The sequence below is a fragment of the Eschscholzia californica genome, unplaced genomic scaffold, assembly GCF_041429995.1.
Source record: "Eschscholzia californica isolate CP2 unplaced genomic scaffold, dmEscCali1.0.p SCAF_4, whole genome shotgun sequence".
Taxonomy (NCBI): domain Eukaryota; kingdom Viridiplantae; phylum Streptophyta; class Magnoliopsida; order Ranunculales; family Papaveraceae; genus Eschscholzia; species Eschscholzia californica.
Window position 1 is genome coordinate 48,947,619 of NW_028238461.1, and position 15,383 is coordinate 48,963,001.

General features: G+C 35.2%; 3 protein-coding genes across 5 annotated transcripts; 1 reads left to right on the forward strand and 2 right to left on the reverse strand.

The window, feature by feature from the left end:
- The first annotated feature begins 1,275 nt into the window (after nucleotides 1–1,275).
- LOC147545579 (chaperonin-like RbcX protein 2, chloroplastic) lies at nucleotides 1,276–2,986 on the forward strand. Its single transcript, XM_086632800.1, has 5 exons — nucleotides 1,276–1,946; nucleotides 2,240–2,331; nucleotides 2,432–2,489; nucleotides 2,559–2,624; nucleotides 2,720–2,986. The coding sequence occupies exons 1-5, from the start codon at nucleotides 1,608–1,610 to the stop codon at nucleotides 2,840–2,842; spliced, it is 678 nt and encodes a 225-aa protein (XP_086488926.1). The 5' UTR covers nucleotides 1,276–1,607; the 3' UTR covers nucleotides 2,843–2,986.
- A 441-nt stretch (nucleotides 2,987–3,427) lies between these two features.
- LOC147545580 (ARM repeat superfamily protein) lies at nucleotides 3,428–8,856 on the reverse strand. Of its 3 annotated transcripts, XR_015223139.1 has the most exons (9): nucleotides 8,232–8,741; nucleotides 6,021–6,740; nucleotides 5,687–5,782; nucleotides 5,522–5,605; nucleotides 4,727–4,961; nucleotides 4,472–4,632; nucleotides 4,043–4,324; nucleotides 3,784–3,956; nucleotides 3,428–3,524 (listed from the first exon to the last, which is right to left on the reverse strand). XR_015223139.1 is itself a non-coding variant. In XM_086632798.1 (8 exons), the coding sequence occupies exons 1-8, from the start codon at nucleotides 8,562–8,564 to the stop codon at nucleotides 3,900–3,902; spliced, it is 1,968 nt and encodes a 655-aa protein (XP_086488924.1). In that variant the 5' UTR covers nucleotides 8,565–8,856; the 3' UTR covers nucleotides 3,428–3,899. The 3 variants fall into 3 exon arrangements, 2 of the variants coding, with proteins under 2 accessions (XP_086488924.1, XP_086488925.1); XM_086632798.1 differs by having other exon boundaries at nucleotides 3,428–3,956; nucleotides 8,232–8,856; XM_086632799.1 differs by having other exon boundaries at nucleotides 3,428–3,956; nucleotides 6,021–6,814; nucleotides 6,906–8,617.
- Nucleotides 8,857–10,461: 1,605 nt separating this feature from the next.
- On the reverse strand, nucleotides 10,462–14,172 carry LOC147545581 (delta-latroinsectotoxin-Lt1a protein). The gene is made up of 3 exons (XM_086634994.1): nucleotides 13,497–14,172; nucleotides 11,001–11,186; nucleotides 10,462–10,891 (listed from the first exon to the last, which is right to left on the reverse strand). Exons 1-3 carry the CDS (start codon nucleotides 14,121–14,123, stop codon nucleotides 10,589–10,591), a joined length of 1,116 nt encoding a protein of 371 aa, XP_086491120.1. The 5' UTR covers nucleotides 14,124–14,172; the 3' UTR covers nucleotides 10,462–10,588.
- Between the last annotated feature and the right edge of the window lie 1,211 nt (nucleotides 14,173–15,383).

Consider the following 15,383-nt stretch of genomic DNA (forward strand, 5'->3'; position numbering starts at 1 on the left):
GATGATAGATAGTGCCATAGTGGTGTCCTTTTGTATTATAATTTGGATTCATACAATCATACTCATCTCTTGATTAATAATATGAACATAAAAAGATCTATATATCAACCATTGTGTTTTTCTTTTTTTCATTTTTATCTCTTTTTCTAATGGTAAGAGGTAAGAAGTTGCAATATTTAGTCATTCCACATTTATACCCTTACACAAATAGGTCTAAAAGCCTAAGCACTCGCATGGAATCAAATCTGGGACTTGCTTATTGCGGAGTAGATGCACCACCAACAATGCTGCCAGTTGTTGGCATTTTGATCCTATAGATATAACTCGTGTTTTTGTAGTTTTTTGTCAACAAACGCTTCAGAGTGTCCATATCAAATCAGAAGTGTCTGTATAACCACCAGAATGTTATATACACTTACCAATTCTACCTGTGAGTCTGTGACTCTCACATCTCCTTTGATCGTAACAAAAAATAACTCTGATGTGAGTGAGTATAATAAAAATGGTGAGTGCATTTCAAATTTCCCCCAAAGCAATACGTTCGAGTAAATTTAAAGGCGCCTCCTTTAGGCTATTGGCTCAGTAGGTTATATTTTCACCCATTCAAGGCAAAGAGATTTTTTAAATGTACTCACTGTTTTTGTTATATACACTCACATCTAAGGTATTTTTGTCCAAGTCAAGGAGATGTCAGCGTGGGAGTTACAAATGAGTAATGGATGTCAAATTTCCATCTCAAGGCAACTGAGATAGAAAACAAAGAAATTATGGCAACCTCCTCCTGTACTCAAATTTCAATGTTGACCAAACCTCGGAACAAACTTCCGTAGCATATCTTGCTAATAGCTTGCATAAAACTTCGTTCGAGCTGCTTTAACGACCTCGTAAACTTCTTCAACATCTAAATTTAGAACCCAACTTTTCATCTTCATATAGCAATCACAATGGAGTTCCATAATTGCATTGTGACTAGATATGATTCAAACAAACTTTTCGATATTTCAAATGACCTTCGATGCTATAGATCAACGACACTTCACTCATTTAATGATTGATGATATTTTATTGTCTACATTCTTTTGACAATTGATTTGAATGAAAATATGCTTCCCTTCATGGAAAATACCTCGAAATAATTACGTATTTGAATTTTCTATTACCACCTAATTGTATGTTTCTACTTCAATAGGTTGGAAAATTTAGGTATTGCGACTATGACTTTGACCTAAAGAGTGTCTTTTAAGTTTGGCATTGTTGGCACATATCTAGAGGGCCAGATCCACACTCTTCAAATTATGTTTTTCAATTTTGTTCCAACAATTTTGGACCTCAGAAATTTCGTTTGGTGACAACTATTTATTGTACACCCTCCCTCAAGAATATAAACCTACACTTTTTTCTTTCTTTCATTTATACATAGTGATTCCATCTTCTTCAACTTCTGATTCCAAATCTTAATAATCTTCAATTCTGTCAAGTACCCACAATTTCTTTTGTGATTTTGCATCTTGGGTAGTCGGTACTTTTTGAATTAGTGGAAGAAAAAAAAAGATTGGTTACTGATTTTGAAGAATTTCAGGTTTGAGTTTTGAGTGAGTAAAGAGAGGATGGCAGGAGCTTTATTAGTTATGGGTGGAATAATGGACTCACAATCTCGTCCATGTCTCTGTTTTCATACTCTTTCTTCAACTAATATGAACTTTACAGGAGATTTAGGTTTTGATAGAAATTTGTTAGGTAGGAGACAATTAAAGGGTTTAGGGCAGTCTGAATTAAGAAGTTCATTTGTTGATGCTTGGGATGAATGGCGTCTCTCTACTAAAGTTTTTTCAGGATTTTTGAATCAGAATTGTTGGAAGAAGCAAGGCAAGGTTCATAAAGGTGGTCTTGTTATTGTTAATGAATTGGCTGGACAATATGAAGATAGCTTTGAAGATGTTAAGAGGGTAAGTTTTACTGTTTTCAGTTTCCTTTATATTTGTATACATATGTAATATATATACGGATCCCTTGAGAAGCGTCCAGAGTCTGGGCTATATAGATGCAAACTCAAACATGATTAGTGTCAAAGTCAGCTCTCTGATACCTCTACCTGAAACAACCCTAGGGCTTGTATCTGGGTAGAAGAATCGGAGAGAATATCGGCAACTAGTGGAACTTGGGTCGTTATATATAAGGATATATGTCACTGTGAATCGTTGTGTGCGTGTTTTTCTGCTAAAAGTTTCTTACTTTGCAGCAAGTACTAAACTACATTACGTATAAAGCTGTAAGAACAGTTCTTAACCAGCTTTACGAGATGAATCCAACACAATATAGGTGGTTTTACGAGTAAGTATATCCTTTTCTTGCTTATTCCCTTATTGCCGATCTTCATATGTATTGATTTTTAATTTGTCTCATTCTTTTTTTCCTTTCACTCTTTTCACAGTTTTGTAGTAGCTAACAAACCTGGAGACGGGAAGCGGTTTCTTCGTATTCTTGCAAAGGTAGTTCGTAAAAGCTTCTAGCTTCTTAAGGTTACCTTTTTAATACTAAACAACTTTTTCTTTTCACAGGAGAAACAAGAACTCGCCGAAAGAGTGATGGTTACTCGGCTTCACCTTTACGGAAAATGGGTTAAGGTACTTATTTTCAGCTTTTCATGAAAAAGGTCATGTGAATTTCGATTAAAAGTTAAAGTCATAAAGTTTATTTGGTTACGGTTATAATGCTTCAGAAATGTGATCACACGGCAATATATCAAGAGATCTCTGGTGAAAACTTGGAGCTGATGCGCGAAAGGCTAATGGAGACCGTGATATGGCCATCAGACGACACAAACACAGAGAAGATTGGATGAAGATGGTTCACACCTAATAGTTGTGCTCTTATTATTTTTCGGGAAAATATAATTAGTCATAGCTTAAAAGATTCTTGTATATGTATATATATATACTCACATCCAATTTTAGCTATTGTAAAGATGAAATACTATTTTGTTAAATCTTTGGTATTGTGTTCTAAACCTTGAGCCCTCAGTCGACCTTCCGCCTTCGTTAGATTTTAGTATTATTTGGGTCAAGGTATCTAACTCGAGAGAGATACATATTGAAGTTGTCTAAATTAGTCACGACGATTTAAACATCACTTAATAAAACACAATCCGACTGAGTGTCAGTTATCATATCATCAAATCATGACATATCCGAACTCTGAGAGACTGATTTGAAGTTGAAGATTTGGATTATATCTGTATATATGTTCTTATAATGCTGAAATCATTTCTATGAGGAATTGATACCTAAGGGTCAAAGCATTTTAAGCATAACTTGAACAGAAGCCTTAAGGACTATGGTTTCTCTTCTAAATAAATTTATGCCATTTACAACATTAGTACATAAATTAGAAGATTCGGGGATAAAAATTACCCGATTATAAGAGTGAATTTCAACACTGAAATCATATATTAGGATAAATCTGTTTGTCCATTACCCATAAAGGAAAACAAGCTCTCCTCAGTGAGAAATTAAATAGCTCTTTACCTGCACAACCAAAGAATTTTAAACTAATGCATACAATTTTCATTTCTTATACGGGGTTTACAAAAACGGGAAGGAATCGTGGAACAATGGAACAACAATAGGAGCCGACGGCTAGTTTTAGAGTTCAACTGGAGGTCTATTTCCATGTCTATTGACGTAAATGGGCTCGGGTAGACAACCATTTAACATTCTCTTGTTGGTTCGATAACCAGATTTCCTTATGATTCATTTCTCGTTAAGTAGTGTTTTAGAATCATACCATGTTCTTCGGGCTCCATTAAGACTAAGGCGAAACCGAACTGAAGAGTCACCCATATCACAAATGTCTTCAAGTTTCCACCGTCATGGTTCACAAAATAAAATAGAGAAAAATTATCATGCGGAGTTGTTGCCATAAGTCATACATTGTTCTAGAGCTGTTCTTACTCGAAACTGCAAGAAAATAGGTCAACCGTAAGCCAGAAACACTTAAAATCGATTAAGGAAAACGGTATAGAAGGTGAAAGTTAGCCAATAACCTTGGCATCTAAGCAGGGATCGTTAATCATAGTCTTGATTTGAGCAATTACTCCAGCACTGCGTAATCTTGCATACCGATCTGATGCACCCGAACTACCTGGATAAGTGAGATTCACTACGCACCAGATTGAAGCAGTCCGTAGCTGACTATCACTATCCTGCAAGAACTTTATTATAATAGACTGTGTACAACCACCTGATTGAGGTGGAAGAAGAAGTTCCATGACTGCTTCTTTCTGTAATTCATTCCCAGCCGCAACATTGCTGAGCACATACATTCCCTAAACAAGAAGACATTCATATAAGATAAGAAGCAAATATCAGTTCCTACAAAAATATTTTATCTCAGTTACTCATGTAAGAGACTTGAACTTCATCAGGATAACTAGTCAGACATTTGGGGGAATTATTTTGACTTAAGTTCTAACCTGAACACAGACTTCTGATTTCAAAGCACTCCACATTTGTCTTCCGATAGAATTTATAATCGAACCATCTTCTGAGAACACATGCTCAATGGAGTCGACGGAACCATCAACCAGATTACGGACAAGGGCCAAAGCTTGCTCTTGAGTAGAAGTCTCTGAATCTGCAGTATAAATACGATGATAGTAGAATTTTGTTGAATATATTCAGGTATCAGAAGAATTGGACTTTCATCAATAATTGGATTTGATGATTACCGCATATCAGGCTTGCCAATGTGGATACTGTCAACTCTTTAAGAATGTCTTCTTTGCCAGTTCTGTCCAGAAGAAACATTAAGTTCCTTAATGCCCATACAGCATTTAATCTCAGACTTGAATCCATTGATTTTGATAGCCGAACTAGATGTTTGACACCTCCACACTGGATAAAAATTGACTTCCGAACTTTAAAATCGACCACTACATTACTAATAGCACCAAGAGCTGCAACCTGAAAATATAGCATCAAGATAAGACACAAGTTGGTCTTTTTGAGTCATGAGCCTATGTTTCAATTCCTTAAAAGAGTGTGAGTTATATGTGATTTCAATGAAAAGTTTAAATGGTGTGTTTTATAGACACTAAAGAGTCGAGAGGAAATTCATTCTAAACCATTGTCCTCGGTATCATGAAAACCAATACCCATTCAGGAGATGGTGTTGGCCTTAATTATCATTGTCCACCTAAACATATGAATTATTATACACAAAATTTTGTCGCATTTGAGACTCTTTTTACTACGACTACATTTCCATGAACGATAAATAGCTTGGGTTCATATGTTGACGTAGCCATCAAAAGAAAACTGAGAGTTCACAAAAGATAAATCATGGTAGAAATACTTTCAGTAATTTCCACATCTTAGCTTAAGATATTTGGTCTCTGATTCCTTTGAATTGAGATTGTCCAACAGATAACTATATCAATGTTTATGGCTGGAAAATCATGAGATTCAAGACTATCATATGACACAAGGGAACAAGTAACAGCCAAGATATGTTAAATTCATACCTGGACAGAAGTAGACTGGTCATTTAGGAGCTGAACCAGGGGAACCACCGTCATTTCATTAATAGAATGACCTGCACTCAGATTCTGAATAACAACCGATTAGAAAAAGCCCTGTGGCACCAAATCAAATCCTTTAAACGTGCAATTTAGAATGCTTATCCGAACCTTAACCGACCGAGTAACACTTCTTATGCAGATGCAAGCCGCTGTACGCACTTCAGTTAAATCATGCTTTAAGGCATCTGTTACCAAGTTCATCACCTACCGCATTCATAGAAACAAATTGGTTGTATAAGAAGAAATGTAAACCCATTAAAAACACATAATTCTAGTTAAGGGGGGTTCTGGTTACAAGTTATCTTAATCCGGAACCAAGGGAGTCAATTTTGATTTGGATTGGATTTATTGGTACTCTACTTGCTACTGATCACCCAAAAGTTAATATCTTGTGAGGGAGGAGGCAGGGGACATTTGTATGTTTGTTAAGTAAGGGGCTAACCTGCAAAGACAAGAACTGAAACCTGCAGTTTTCCAACTTTGAGCACAGTTCAGATAATGCCAGTAGTATTCCTTCTAAACGCTTTGCCTGTATTGAACCTTTAGACAAGAACTTGCAAAGTTTAATGACACCGTCAACTTCAAATGCAACTTTTTGAAAGTCTTCCTTGTCCGCAATCAAATTTGCCAATACAAATGGGGCTTCGTCCCCAACTCGATCTGGCTCTTCAAGAAGCTCAACTAATATTGATATCAATTTTGTTCTTATTCCTATGTCAAGAAGGTAGCAAGGAGAAGTCTGGCCTATGGCAATAAAAAATATGCAGGCGAGCAGCCTCGTGCGAGGATACCTATCCATCAGTAACTCAGTTATGCCACTCAAAGCTCTTCCATTATCAAGATTTACGAACTTAGAGATTACTTCAGAGTTGTTCTTGACGGTTGCTGCTAGAGACTCTAAACTACCATCTCTTTGGTTCAGAGAACCATCCAGAAGAGTAAAAAGTCTATCTAAAACCCCAGCATCACACAACAACTTCTGCTCTGAACTTGTCTCACAAGAATGAGTTATGATACTTGCACCTAACTCCGTAACGTTCTCATTCTCACTGTTCAGAAGTGAAAGAAGAAACTCCAGTTTCTTCTCTTCAAGAAAATCATATTTTGGAGCCAATTTAGATTGAAAAATCATCCTCAGGGAGCGCGCTCCAGCATCCACAACCTGGAAGATCAAATTAGTCAACGAAAATAGCATTTGAACTTACTTTATACAAATTAGAGGTATATTGATCATACCTAATCATATTAATGTGTAAATAAAATAAGTAGTTAAATCCCAGAGCACTGTGACTTTAACTTAACAAACTTATGTGCAGAAGTTAGCGACCTAGAGATGAGTCCACATGAAAAGGAAAGAAATGCAAAGAAAACTATGAAACACCAACCCAGTGAATGATGCCCCAAATAGATGGAACCTCAGAGCAATCAAAAGGAATAAATCAAAGAAATCTTAACCAAATAGTGCATGGACCACCCTCTCCAAGATTGGAATGAGAATAGACCGTAAACAATGGTCGCACTTGCACATGAAATTCCCCCATCATGTTCACGTTTAGCAACTAAAATCTCGAAGGATATGAAAGATAAGAAATTTTATCGGGTAGGAGCAACTAGAATCGTGAGGGTCGAAGGATATGAAAGATAAGAAAATGTGGACCTTTAACTGATTCAAAGTGTTCTGCATCGAAGCTTCTTTACTTATCCTCCTCAACAGTTTGCATTAACATCCCTTCTAAACAGAGCTTCTTTGATTTTGATACCTCGTCTGACATTAGCCTTGTGACATATACGAGAGGATGTCCCATCATGAACAGGAAAAACTTCCAGCAAGTAATTAACATACAATACCTTCTTCTACACTGTGAAGTCGCATCAAACTTACCGAATTTAACCTCGCCGTTGTTTAAGCTTCAATATTTCATTGGCTAAGGCGAATTAACTTCCTTTTTTCATGGAGCGCTTCCATCTTCTCTTACAAAAGGGTAAAACTTTGGGAAGCTATATATAATAATATAACACACTAAGCACTCTCAAACTCGTAATAGTGCAAACATTGTTCCTCAACAGAATAATTAGGTTAAATTACTATCAATTAGGGATTTTTGTTTAATTGAGAGCTGAAATTTATTCACCATGAACTGTTCTCTTTTGCCCCAGACGTCTCTCTTATAAGGCTAGACCTTAATGTCCCTAACTACTGACTTACAAGATTGATGCACAATTTGTTTATGATAAGCTGAACGAGGGATCATAAACCACATATTTAGAATGCGAAATAAGGAGTATTCAGCAAAAACAATAACAAAAAAAAATTTTTTTTTTTTTTTTTTTTTTGCCATTCACCATTTTCTGTCAACCCTCGAAGATTCATCGCTATTATTTCATCACCAAATCAGATTCATTTCCATCCAATTCAAATCACAAACAGAATTATGAAAGGGCTAAATTTGCTTGTTAAAGAAAAAACTTTAGGGAAACATAATTTGGGACCTAAATTCAGCTTTGAATGTGAAATCCATCCTTTACAATACGCCCAATTGTTTACAGAACGAACAAGGAATGAATTTTGAAGATTAAATGTTCAAGGAACTAGGTCATTTTTGTTCATAAACCCTACATCAAGCAAGAGAAAGAGAATTCCAATTTATGTTACCTTGTCATCAGGATTGGAAAGGATGCGAAATAGATGAGGAAGGACTCCACTATCAAGCACAGCCTTAACGCCGGCATCAACACCACATGCGAAACTACCAATAGCAGCGGCGGATTGAACGAGAAGCGAGGAATCAGAATCACCGGCGGTGACAAGTATATTGGTGATAGTTGGAACAGCGCCGAGCTTGACGTAAGAGAGTTTCTTAGTTTTGTTACCTATGATCTGATTCTTAACTTCTCTCAGAGCTTTGAGCTTCGTTGCGTAATCACTGGAATTCAGACGATCAATCAGGTCGGGATTCCGATTAGTAGAGGATGCTGATGAAGGCATTCTCGCCGGAAAATATGACACGCCCCTGATAAGAGAGAGAGAAAGAGAGAGACGAGCGTCGTTTGGGAGGGATATTGTTTTGGGGGGTTAGGCTTGGACTAGAGGGCTTTTCTGTTTATTTGGTAAATCTTGAGGCCTGCCCCTTTTGGGAAACTTCAAAAAAAAAAAAGTGGATTTGGGGTGGAAAGTTACGTTGTTTCCGTATTTCTACCACCACTTCTTCTCTTCACGCCATCAAACTCCTACCTTCAACGACCCTTCAAACTACCACCTCCTCTCAAGTTTCACCACCATCATTTCTCTCTCCCCTCTCCTCTCTCTCGTGAAGGATAAGGTCTCTTTTGCAGGAACGTCGATCTGATTTGCAGGATTTTCCCCAAAGCAGTGTGTACATGTTCGATGGATTTCTCCCTAACCAGATCGACATTACGGGAAGAGGACTCCCCTCTTTGTCGGAACAGATAAAGAGAGAGAGAAGAAAAAAAGATAAATGAAGGTGATGGTGTTGGGAGGAGAGAATGAAGAAGATTGTCTAAATTTTTATAAAGGGTTGTCGGCATTAGATCGGCACGCCTTGCCAATCTGAACGGAAGTGAGAGTTTGGGGAAAATAAAAGACAAAGTATTTCCATCCAAAATTTTGAAAGCTCCGAAAAACATTTTTTTGCCAAAACAACGACTATCTAAAACTATTATCTTGGTAATTTCAAATGATACAGTCTTTTGATTTTTGTAGTTTACCTCAAAACAATGCCTTTGGTGCAAATCAATAATGTTACTATGTCTGATTGCCATGAATTGGCCGATCAGAATGAACTGAGTAACTTTTCCTCTTTAGATACTCAGACCCATTCTGGCCAGCCAACTCGACATGTTGGCTTGAGTAGGCTTGTGGGATAGCATATCGTAGTGGATTTTGAATTGAAAAGCTATATAATCTAACTGAAGGTCCAAAGTGTGATATTTGAGAGGATGTTATATCATCCTAACATCATTGAGGTTCGACTGTTTTGCTTCATATTTGGACTAGTAGACCTTTTGGTTCGCAATGACCGTAACTAGCATGCAATTTAGTCAGAAATCAGATAGGTGTGGTTCAGACTTAGCTCGACCAAAATCGAAAGCAAAAATCATTTGTCATCTATTCTCTAGATCAAGTCTGAGTGTACTCTACATTCACACCTTCTTATTGAATCTTTATAAAGATGGTCCCATTGCTTATTTGGGTAAGGATGATCTTAACATAAAGATGTCTTAACAAGATTTATAGATTAAAAGTATTTAATCATATGGGAAAAGGAATTATATCATATGCCTTCGTTATTTCATAAAAAATGAAATATGTAAATATCTGTAACGACATCGATATAAATTAATATGATAACCAGAGAGAACCCTAAGATGGGGGTATCAAAAGCCCCTAAACAGGCTAACAAGGTAAAAATTACTCTCAATTATAATAATACATACCCTACAATTATGTCAAAAGTTTAAATCATATATGAGAAGATACTAAGAGAGACAGCTCAATCTTAATCACAATCATCCCATGATAGAGACTAAACCTACCACACAAAAGTAGGTGAGCTTTACCAATTATAAAATTCATTCCGTTTCAAGTATAATTAGTTTATTCTAACCTTGCTTATTAATTAATTAAACTCCCATTACTGTAGAACCCTATCTAATCTCCTATTTCTAATGTCAACTTCATACCAAATCACCAATCAATACAATTTGTAGAATGCATGTTAATGCCTTCTACCAAAGATACTATATTAAGAACAAATTTACTAATGGTTAGTCAATGTTAATTTTTTTTAATTAAGCTAATTCAAGTTAGTGCATTCGAAAAATAATAACCACTCCTGTCCATATCATTTAACCAACAAAATAGAGAAATAAAAAAATCGCAATCGATATAGAATAATTATTGTGCAAACAAACTGTCGTGAACTACATAGACTAGTTAAAATGCACACAAACTGACTTATATTATTACGAAAATGTAGTTTCACCAATTAGTTATTTCCTTTTAATAGAAGTTGTTCTACATTTGCTATTGTAGATTTGTGTTCGATGTATTTTATCATAAGGGCGATGCACTATTAGCATACACTCAAATTGATGGCTAAACTTAGGCTTAATGAGATTTGATATGACATTGAAGTTGGAAGTCAAGCTCATTCTTATGATCAATGGCAATCCTTTCCTCGATTCAAGCAAATCTTGCATGCTTCTTCCTGCTCCATACATCGCTTTGTTCTTTGTTCCAGCATACAATTCAAATCTCGTGGATTTAGTGCTCTCTATCTTTGTTTCTGAACCCTAATATTTATCAACAAGTGGATAGATTAATGACATGAAATCTTATAGAGGAAGAGTGATTGCGACTACTTTTAATCAAATATATGTCAAAAATAGGGTAAAAAATTACTTGAGAAGTAGCAAATATTAGAGGACCAAAGAACATTTGAGTAGTAGAAGGATGAATGTGAAGGGGAAAGAGCTTTGACTTATTGATGACTTGTAAAGCAATGGAAGTGTTGCATGTCAGAATCTTAGTAGTAACACCTGACTCATCCACACCTTCTCCTAGCCCAAACTGTCCAATCCTAGCTATCTGCATTTGATTTACATATTATATCTAATACAATTCATTTAGTTAAAATTAAATAAGAAAAGAAATCAAATATTATGGAATTTAATAAATGCTGGTTTAATCTTAAGATATTGAAACAATATAGATTTATATTCAACTCAATACCATAACTTAAACCGGTTACTGTAATGACGGAATTTGTAAAAGAACACTCAATGTGCTCAATGTCAGGTTCAATATGTTGAAATTGGAGTTGATTTTGGCTTGGTCCGATTTGTCAATTTCAAAAATGTCACTGCGTTCCTCTCGTAAAGCTCTTCAATTTAGAGCTAAGAATCTCACAATTCCGCTCCGGATGAATGAGACAATCAACTTTACATTTGGACAACGTTCGGTTAATTTAGGGACTAAACAACAATGAAAAGTTAATCTGGGGGGTCATTTAGGCAAAACGAGAGTGTCTAGATCCGACGACGTTTGTTCTACCCGCGCCAACCGACAAGATCTGACGATCACACTATGCATCCTTTGGGATCTCGTTGGGATGCCAGCGGGAGTGTCGATCCTAGTAGGAGCGCTGGATCGCGAAGATCTAATATGACTCGCGTTTTTCTTGTGTCAGGTATTCGGATAACGTCAAGTCTTCATCCAACGACCGATTTTCTTACTTTTTCGGGCAAATTCAGGATAGATCCGAGGGACCACGTTTTGTTTGAGTTTTTAAGCTAGATTTGTCGCTCTAGATCGCGACCAACCAAATGTTAAGTGAAAAGCCACATTTTTCAAGGATGTGTCCCTAAGATGTGTCACTAATGCATGTGACTGTTCCATTCTTATAAGTATGACCCAAATCCAACTCCAAAATTCTTTCATTTTCTTTTCTCATCTGAATTCACTAATAATTCCAAGTGAGTCTGACATACAATTCTGATTTTGAAATAGATTTCAGTTTGTCTCGAATTTAGAGAAAGAAGTATCATATCGTGTTTAAAACTTGAAGTCAGAAGCATTGTAGTGTCACGAAGATCAAGTTAAAGCATCCAAGGGGTTTTCAAAACTGTGAAGTACCATCACAACTCCGAAAAGAATAACCTTTGTAACGTGTGTGCATAGACCCCAACTATTGGTATTGTAATGTCTTTAGAAAAGAAGATTAATTTATTCTTACATCGACTCTAAACTCTTTTCTAACTAACTTAGTTAAACCGAAAAAAATAGATTACTCATACTTAATATTCACTTCTTGATTGTGTTGCCAGTGACAAGTAATTTTGTTGTTTTTATATGCATGACAAAAGAAATTGGTTTTGCATCTTGTTTAAGTTGTAAAATTTATGCTAATAATCAGTATCGGATTAATGGTATAGGTGAAAACAAAAAAGAAAAACTATAGTAGATCGAAAAAAAATTGTTTACTATTTTTCCCTTTTGTGAAGTCATGTAATCTATCGAAAGTGAATATAAAACATGTTAGTCCACATATTGATAACGTTTAAAAGTTTAAAATTGTATTGTGTTTTCTATTGGCAATGAATTTAAGATTTATTTTCCCCTTATTTAACATTCTACGTTACACCCAGTTCAGAAGCATATGAGTATAGTGGTATTAATGATAGTGTTATTAGAAAAGTTTGATGTGCATATAGGTAGCTTTACTTTACTTTTACTGCTTTCTACTGCTGATCATAAAGCCAATCAGAACATTTTTTTATATCATAAAGCCAATCACAATATATTTTCTTACTAATTACTTTTTTTTTTTTCTTTTTTTTTTTTGAGCCAAGGGAAAACATATTCCATTAATAAGTGACAAAGTCACAATGATACATGGATGATAATTCTTATTTCTCTCCTCTGAAAACTTCATGAGAGTTACATACCTTTAAATGCAAAGTGCCTCATGAAGGGAAAGAAATTGGACAAGACACAGACACAATGATCCTAAAGATCGAGAATAAAAAGACCCTAAAGGTCGACAAGAAGATCCTATAGATCGTGAAAGGAGACCCTAAAGGTCTGACAAAAAACTGGAAAATTGTTTTCAACAAAAAAAAAGAAAAGGAAAATTGTTTTCAACAAAAAAAAAAGAAAAGGAAAATTATGATGAATTTTTCTTTTTTGAAATTTGAATTATATGACCATTGGACTATATAATGTCTAACATAGTGTATGTTTTATCTTAGTGGTATATCAATTTGATAGGAGGCCGCCTCATTGACTTGGGTCTGATTTCAGAATATTTGTTTTTTATCTAGTTAGTGTTCCATTTAGGTTGATTTTCGTCAAACAATTATGATTGAAAAATTAATGTGATAGGATAAATAAACATACCTTGATAGATATAATTGGTGTGGGAGGTTTAGTGGCTAAATAGAAAACTAGCAATGCAGCTCCAAAACTAACTAAAAGTCTCCAAAATATTTGGATTGAAACCCACAAACAAGAAGAAGATGTATCAAAAGAAAAGAATCTCTCCCACCCTTTTCTAGACATATCCTCATTATAATCATCCTCATAATCTTCATCATCTTCTTCATTTTCTTGTTTTTGTTTCTTCTTGCATAGAACTAAAGATGGATCTTCATCAACTTCTTCCAAGAAATTTTGATCTTGACCACAATTATCATCATCGTTATCGTGAACATCGTAAGTAATCGTTTTTACATCTAGGAAAGAACTATTAGATTCTCGAGAAGACGGATAACGAGAATGAACGAAACGAGAAGGATAATGGGTTGTGTTCGTTCGAATATTGTTCGATATAACAAAGCTCTCAGAAGATGAAGCACGAAAAGGAGAAACGGTAGTCGATGATGGTAATTCGTTGTTTCGAAAATCACTATTTGTATGAGATAATGTTGATGGACTATGAACATAGTAAATCGCACAAGGATCATGATATGTAAGAAGCAAAACTTCTTGATGATCTCCATCAACATTGTTGCTATGATCAGCCATTTTTGAGTTCAAACAAGCTTAGAAAGGTTTCTTTTGAACTTGTTTGAATGATCTGTTTGTGTAAGAGATTAGGTTTTTAAACTCCAAAAAAGCAAAAAAATAAAAAGTAAAATAAAATAGACGTTACTTTTACTCAGGGTGGTGGGCCTTAGGGTTTAGCAGGCTCATTGACTTAATAATAGCTAAAAACCCTTCATCAAGTGCTTAGGTTTGTGGGAATTTTCTTTACTTTTTTCTAGTTAGTGAGTGTAATTGTGCTTATTACATCAATTTTGTTGGCCTATTTTCAAATTGATTCATAAATTGAGGGAAAGTGCTATTTCGTTTTTTTAAGAGGTGGGAAGTGGAGAAAGGCTCTTCTCTAAAAGCATGTTTTTAGACTTGTATAAAAGCAATGGTAAAATGACTAGCAGGATTACTTCTAAGTTGGTATTTGTTGTTAAATAAGAAAAATGTATTACATGGTTACATTTAGGTAACATTAGTATTATATTTGGGAAACTAAGTTGTGTACTCATATTTTGTTCTTTTCTATGCACATCAATGCAAAAATTAACAAAAATCACGTCACGTATATATGACACGAGAATATATCTACTGAAATTAAGACAAAATCACGTGCTGGAAATTATATCGGCTCTACTCTTCTAAGTAAAAATACTACAGAGTGAAGTGGGTGGTAATGGATGAGAATGTACAAAAACCTTCCTTGGTGAAGTGGGTGTAAATAGTAATAGTCTTAAGTTTGCCCCCTCTATTTTCTTGTTGGTACAGGCAAGGTAATATTTTAAGTAGCTAAGTAATAGAGTATGCTTTCAACAAAAAAAAAAAGTAATAGAGTCTGCTTTTCAAAAAAAAAGAACAAGTAACATAGTTTGGTACACTGAAAAAACTATTATGTGGTATAAAATCAAGTGAATGATTGGCTCAAGGTTGGTGGCATGGGGTCATTCATAATCTTGCTCAACAAGGGAATTCTATGTAGTGTTTTACTCTTGCTAATTGAAAAGGTAAACAAAATAGTTTTTGGTTTGTGAGCGCACAAAAAGATGAGGGGATATATTAACGAGTTAGATGATTTTGGAGGAGTATTTTATGATCCATTTTGAATCTAACTTTTCACCTAGTGGAGCCATCTTAATTTTTAATTTTGTTTCAATGATGATGCTACCTTGGTAATTATTTTGCCCTAGTTTGATGACATGAATTGTGTCTAAAGCTAATGAGACTTTAGCAACAAGCTACTTTATAATTTAAATT

Excerpts from the sequence above, each read along its gene's own strand:
- LOC147545579 (XM_086632800.1), top strand. The coding sequence starts at position 1,608 with ATGGCAGGAGCTTTATTAGTTATGGGTGGAATAATGGACTCACAATCT. Across the intron at positions 2,332-2,431 it reads CAATATAGGTGGTTTTACGA|TTTTGTAGTAGCTAACAAAC; the intron begins GTAAGTATATCC and ends CTCTTTTCACAG. Across the intron at positions 2,490-2,558 it reads TTCTTCGTATTCTTGCAAAG|GAGAAACAAGAACTCGCCGA; the intron begins GTAGTTCGTAAA and ends TTCTTTTCACAG.
- LOC147545580 (XM_086632798.1), bottom strand. The coding sequence starts at position 8,564 with ATGCCTTCATCAGCATCCTCTACTAATCGGAATCCCGACCTGATTGAT. Across the intron at positions 5,783-6,020 it reads TTCAGTTCTTGTCTTTGCAG|GTGATGAACTTGGTAACAGA; the intron begins GTTAGCCCCTTA and ends TGAATGCGGTAG. Across the intron at positions 4,633-4,726 it reads ATTGGCAAGCCTGATATGCG|ATTCAGAGACTTCTACTCAA; the intron begins GTAATCATCAAA and ends TTTATACTGCAG.
- LOC147545581 (XM_086634994.1), bottom strand. The coding sequence starts at position 14,123 with ATGGCTGATCATAGCAACAATGTTGATGGAGATCATCAAGAAGTTTTG. Across the intron at positions 11,187-13,496 it reads CACCAATTATATCTATCAAG|ATAGCTAGGATTGGACAGTT; the intron begins GTATGTTTATTT and ends AATCAAATGCAG. Across the intron at positions 10,892-11,000 it reads TAATATTTGCTACTTCTCAA|GGTTCAGAAACAAAGATAGA; the intron begins GTAATTTTTTAC and ends GATAAATATTAG.